At 38.0% G+C, this 6,000-nt stretch overlaps 1 protein-coding gene across 4 annotated transcripts in view; it reads left to right on the top strand.

The window, feature by feature from the left end:
• KCNIP4 (Kv channel interacting protein 4) overlaps positions 1 to 6,000 on the top strand; it is a 459,791-nt gene that overhangs the window by 229,001 nt on the left and 224,790 nt on the right. Inside the window, exon 1 of one of the 4 annotated variants that reach the window (XM_010576844.1) lies at positions 258 to 357. The exons of the other annotated variants lie outside the window; for them this stretch is intronic. Within the exon in view, the coding sequence (XP_010575146.1) occupies positions 258 to 357 (100 nt within the window). Of the gene's footprint in view, positions 1 to 257; positions 358 to 6,000 lie in introns of those variants that run through there. 4 annotated transcript variants of the gene reach the window in all.

Below are 6,000 nucleotides of genomic sequence, written 5' to 3'. Positions count from 1 at the left end.
GGGCGGCCCCCCGCTGCCCGCACGGGCGCCTGTCTGCGGCGGAGCCCCGGGTAGTGCCGGCAGGCCGGAGTCGGTCCGCCTGCCCCTGCCGGCCCCCGCTCGGGCAGGCGGGATGGACGTCTTCCCCGCCGCTCCCCTCCCGCTCGCCCCCTTCCCTGGCGGGAGCCTTCTGCGCCGAGTTTAATGGCTTGGCGAAGCAAGGCAGGCGGGAGAGCGCTTTCCTCGGCGGCGGCGGTCAGACCATGACCTAACTCATCATGAACTTGGAAGGGCTGGAAATGATAGCGGTTTTGATCGTGATTGTGCTTTTTGTTAAAGTGTTGGAACAGTTTGGGCTGATTGAAGCAGGTTTAGAAGGTAAGGGAGCGCTTTTCACAGTGGCTTGTCGTTTTTCTGATGGGGTTACTCTCTGGCAGCGAGGCGGGGGACACCTGTGCACGGGGTGTGAGGCACGACCCGAGTCTTCTCCGGGGCGGTCTGCGCCTCGGTGGCTGCATCTTGGTAGTGTTAAAGTGGCGGGGGGTTTCTCTCGCAGGAAAAACAAACGTATCCTGAATACCGCACCCGCAAACTTAGATGTTAAGCAGAGAGAAATGCCTTAGAATCTGACTCTCTTACTCCTGTGCTAAATCTGTGCACTTAAAGTAGTAGGGTAGGGGCCAAAGCAGGTTTCAGGACGTTAGCGTGCAAACACAGATGCAGTGCCTTAAAATTGTCCTGTAATCTGTTCAAAACTGATTACTTGTAGTCTATGCATGTTAACATCATCTCTGCTGGGCTTGTTGTAATACCAAGATACATATTTTTAGCCAGTTTAAAAACCTGTTGAATGTTTAATTTATTGTTACGATCTTAATATGTGCTCGAGGAAGAAGAACGACAGTACTCGGATTCAAAACAAGCAACTTTAACATTCACTTAGGGCAATCAAGTGCAAGTTTTATTGCTCGATGCCTTGGTTATCTTAGATCATCTCCTTTCTTCTTAACAATGTTGCTTCTGTATAAAGCAGTAAAAATGAAAAATAAGAAGCTTACTTTATTTAAAATGTGCTTTTTATATGTAAAAGTTAGTGGAATATGGATTGTTTTTACCTTATTTCTAAAAGCGTTGTTATTCTTGCCATATGAGGAGTTAGTCTAAAAAAACCACTGATTGCAGCATGGTTGATGTAATGATGTAATGATATTTATTGCATCCCAGGGTTTTATTAGGGTTCAGACTGAAACGGTCTGTTTCTCAAATATTGAAGAAATATTGTATTCTCAAATCTTCCTGTAAGCTAGCATTTGAATACAGTGTATATACTTACGCCTGTGAAAAGGGGAACTTTGTTGACTGAGAGATTGTGGTTTCCTGTGTTAACGAGTAAGAATATAAGCAAAATTTGCTCCTATGAAAAGGTCTAAAGTAATCCGGTTTATGTAACCCTTTCAAGAAACGCAGTCTTCTGTTCAAGTGATTTTAAATAAGGAAGTTCACTCAGCTGTTTCTCTGTCTGTTGCTGTCTTGTGTAGACTTGCTAGTATTGATTACAGAATCTGAAAACCCTGCAGGGACTCATAAAAATGTGTTATCAAGTGCATTTTTATAAAGAATTTATGTATCCATTAGAGTGCATTATATTGAGTTTAAATGGCAACGGAGAGATTCCCTTCAGATCTATGAACTTTTGCTTTTCTTTTTCTTTTGTGTTCAGTTGTAAATAGAAATGTCAATCAACTTGAGAAATGTTATGATAAAAGTTATCTCCAGCATTAGAGGCTGCAGAGATTGGGGAAAAAAAAAGCCATATTTAACTTCTTAGGTTGGTTGGCACGTCGGTGTGTGCTCTGTCAAGTCCGATTGCCACATCTGGTCAGGTTCCCTGGCAAAATTTAGCACTTTGTACTTGTTTTTATGGCTGGGGAAGCTGATAATGGGAAGACAGTTAGAAATATAGTGAAGCTGCCTGTAAGTGGTTGTAAGATTTCTGTAAGAAATAAGTTTCTCGTGCAGCTGCCTGTTTTTGTCTGCCTCACTGGTTTAAAAACGGGGAGTCTGCATGTGCACAGAGTCTTGAAGTTTCTTCTTACCTAGTGCAGGACAGGTTTCCAGCATACCAGCTAGATGAAACCACAGGAAGACATATATGCCCCATTCCTCTGTGGTGTTCAACTGATGTGAATGAGATAAAAGGCACGTTACGTGGGAATGAAGTAACAGATACAAACAATGATGTATGAAAAATGGGGCTTAGCTAAATTGCACAGATTTATGAATTTGTTTTCTCATAGTTCAGGAACAGTGCAGCCTTATTCCCCATTTTTTTCTTAAACTTGAGAATTAAAGATCTGAACTGATTACAATACAAAAAAAGATTTATACACTTCTACTAGGGAGTTGAAGAAATTGTCATGATTTTAATAAGTATCAAGGCTATTCATTTTCACCCATGAATGAAAAGTACACGCATTATAAAATTGTGCAAATGTTAGAGATGTTTTTAGGTAGAATGTTAAGAAAAAATTAATTTTGAAAGTGTACTCAGACTCTCCCTGTGCTTTTCCAGAAATCAGTGAAGAAGTCAGTCGCAGTTTTCTGAAAATGTTGTTCATTACAAGGACATTTGCAGTTTTCTGGTTTTGGATAGGTTATATCCCTTCTTTTTTTCTCCCCCCCCCCAAAGGTTAATATGTCCCAATGAAATCTTTTTGCGTGTTTCATACAAAAGAATAGGTTATGGCATATAAAAGACATCCTGCATCTATCAGGAAGTCATCCATAGAGTCAGTAATAATCAGTAACACAGTGCACCCAACACAGGACAATAAATCTGAACTCTCTAAATCATACTGAAGCTTTGGTAGAGATCTAGGTTTCAGAATTAGTCCCTGTCATGGTAACAAAAGCTTGAAGCTAAAGTATCTTCCTTCCTACACTGGGTTGTCATGATTCTGAACTTCATGAACCACTTCCACATTAATTTGGAAGAATCGGGTGCAATTTATGTAAATCAGTAGCAAAATCTCATTTTCCTCTTTTCAGTGTCATAATAACTATCATAAGTATAAGTAAAATTCTGCTTTCTTCAGACTCTTCAGTACAAATTGTGTGTATAATAATAATGGTATGCAATTATTTTCATTATTGATGAAAATAATAAAATATTTTCAGAATTAAAATTGTATATACTTGCTTATACTTATTTTATGATCTACTGCACTCACTTAGATAAAAGTATGCTTTCTGTGGTTTTGCCCAGTTGCCTTCAATTGCTGAGTGATTCTGTTGTTGTTGTTGTAGGAGAAGTATTTTCAAATAGATGTTTTTAATATTGTATGACAGCTCTTAAAGTGATAAGTAGCAGAATAGATTTATACACTTTTGTAGGTTGTGGGTTGCAGAGACTTTATCTCTAGGTTAAATATTATTTTATGATGTATTGCACTCACTTAGATCACAGTATGCTTTCTGTGGTTTTGCCTAGTTGCCTTTAACTGCCGAGTGGGTTTACTGTTGTTATAAAAGTATTTTCAAATAGAGGTTTTTAATACTGTATGACAGCTCCTAAAGTGATAAGTAGCAGAACAGATTTATTCATTCTCATGGGTTGTGGATTGCACAGACTTTGTCTCTAGGTTAAGTATTTAACTCTTCGTAAATTAGGTTATATCCTCTTGGATAAACTTTACTGATTTTTTTAAAACAGTAATGTGTAAGGTATAAGGAGTAATGTATTGATACCTAATCAGGGAAGTTTGTTCCTAGATATATCTAGATATAAATTTAAAATTATCATATTTCTTCTTGTATGGCAAGTTTTTCCAAAAGTCATTCACAATTGAAATGAGATACAAGAACTGAGCACGTTGAATGTAAGTATGTTAGCGTCTTAAGATTATGCAATATTCAGGGTATCAGTTTATATGATTTCAGTATACTTCTAGTACTTTTCTGAAAAGATTGTGATTGATTTTCCAAAGCTAAATCACTTATTAATCAAACAGCAAAATAAACTCCTCTTCATCAGTGCAAGCATTGAAACCTACACCATTAGGGATAAAGTTCAGAGAATTGTGAAGGTTGTGAGTGATCAAAAAGATTTACATAAGAATACCCTGTTTTTTAGGAAATACTCTTACAGCAGTTAGTACCACTAGCAGGAAAAAAAAAGAAGGCATAGAAGTAATCATATATGTTACTGTGAAATGTGGATTCCATGTTTCTATGTTATTGATATCTATCCAATCTCCTTGTTTAGGAGCCCTGAGAGTAGCAGGAGTAGAACTTTACATCTAAAATTGTAATAATTGAGTTAAATTACTGGAACACTTGATTCCTCTAAAATGTCAAAGCAGCTTCTAATCCCATTTTAATAATTCTGGCTATTGACAACTTTCCATTCATAAGCTAGAAAACAGAGCAAAACCACAGGCACACAGGGAGTTGCTTGTGATGTTTACAACTTTTTTTGAGAAGGACTGGATATGACTGAAAACGCAGTGGAAGTTACTTGTGGTTGCTCTGAAATGAGCAGCCACTGAAGCTGTTTTGTCATCCAGGCTATGATCTGCTGGGAATATCTGCATTTCCACAGTGATGTCCCTCTTCACAGTGTTGTTCATGTATGGAAACAGAGGAATATTCATTTCAGAGGATTCATAATCACTAGCACTTTATACTAGATATAGCTTGTAATAAACATAGGGGCTTTTCTGACATTTTTCTTTTCTTAAGATCAGTCTTGATGTCAAAGAGAGTTATGCACAGAATTACGAAGTACGAAAGCAATCATGGACCCATATGTGAAGTGATTAGCCAGAGCTGACAGTGTGCAAAAGAAAAAGAGATGATAGAAATTTTAATATTAGCAATTTCAGGCATTCCTTAGAAGTAATTTGTTCAATTATGTCTTCATATTTAACAAGATAAATTGAATTAAAACAGCTGTTGAAACAACTACTCATATTCAGGCGAGTGAGCAGTAGATAGAAATCTTTAACACAGAACTCCAGTAAAGTTTTCCTTGACTAAATATTTCTGCTCAAACAGCACTAGCAAGTCATTTGTAGGCAGCAGCATGTTATTGTAGTTGATTTGAAGCTGTGCGCATGTGAGCACCTGACCAGGTTGTGCATCCTGCATGACTGGTCGGCAGGCCACTACTGGGCAGAACAAATAAGAGGAAAACTCTTCCCCTTCTGTTTTTTTTTTTTCATCCTAGAAGCCTCGAGTTCTGCATACAGTTTTAAAAAACAGAAATAGGCAGGTAAGAAAGGAAACTTGCTGGCCAAGGGAATTTGTAATAGGTGCCTTCAGCCCTTAGTTGCCTGCTTTAAGCAGTCTCAACATCTCTGAATCACCTTCTGAAGGCTGGTCCATTGTTGCTGAAAAACCTTCTCGTGTTCCCAGGTCAGTGTCTGCTGAAGAGCTTCTTTTCTCAGGACTGATTGTCACTCCTGATGATAATCTGCTTGTGTAGTGCATTACATCCACAGAGATCAAAGTGGTAAATACTGTAATTGCAAATGAAGAGATTTCAAAGAAATAAATGGATAAAAAGCACTACACTCAATACAATACCTTTTGCAAACTTACTAGTTTATAATTAACCTTTTTTTAAAAGGAGAACAAAAATATTAGACCTGAGTAAGCAGAGAGTTGATCAGAGAACTTTCCTCTGTGGTGAATAGCAGTGATGCAGTTCATGAACACAAGGGTCTCCCTCCTTTTGCAGTTTGGTTATTAGGCATCCCGCATAGAATGGGACTTTGAATAAAAGGAAATTGTCTCATCTACTATGAAATGGAAGAACACTAGAATCTTATTGCTCAGTTTTACTCATGTAATTTTAGGTGATAACCTAGAGGATTTTATGAGAATAACCTGGGTATGAGAAAGAGATGGGGTTCTGGTCTGTTTCATCTCTCCCAAGGAGACAACTTCTGATATTTACTTCCCCTACTTACTACTGGCTACTCAAGATAGAATTTATATTTTCAAAGGATCTCTTTTATT

This window comes from Haliaeetus leucocephalus, unplaced genomic scaffold (assembly GCF_000737465.1).
Source record: "Haliaeetus leucocephalus isolate CR32 unplaced genomic scaffold, Haliaeetus_leucocephalus-4.0 Scaffold545, whole genome shotgun sequence".
Classification (NCBI taxonomy): Eukaryota; Metazoa; Chordata; class Aves; order Accipitriformes; family Accipitridae; genus Haliaeetus; species Haliaeetus leucocephalus.
Note: the sequence above shows the minus strand (reverse complement) of the source record. Positions and strands in the feature narration are given on the sequence as shown.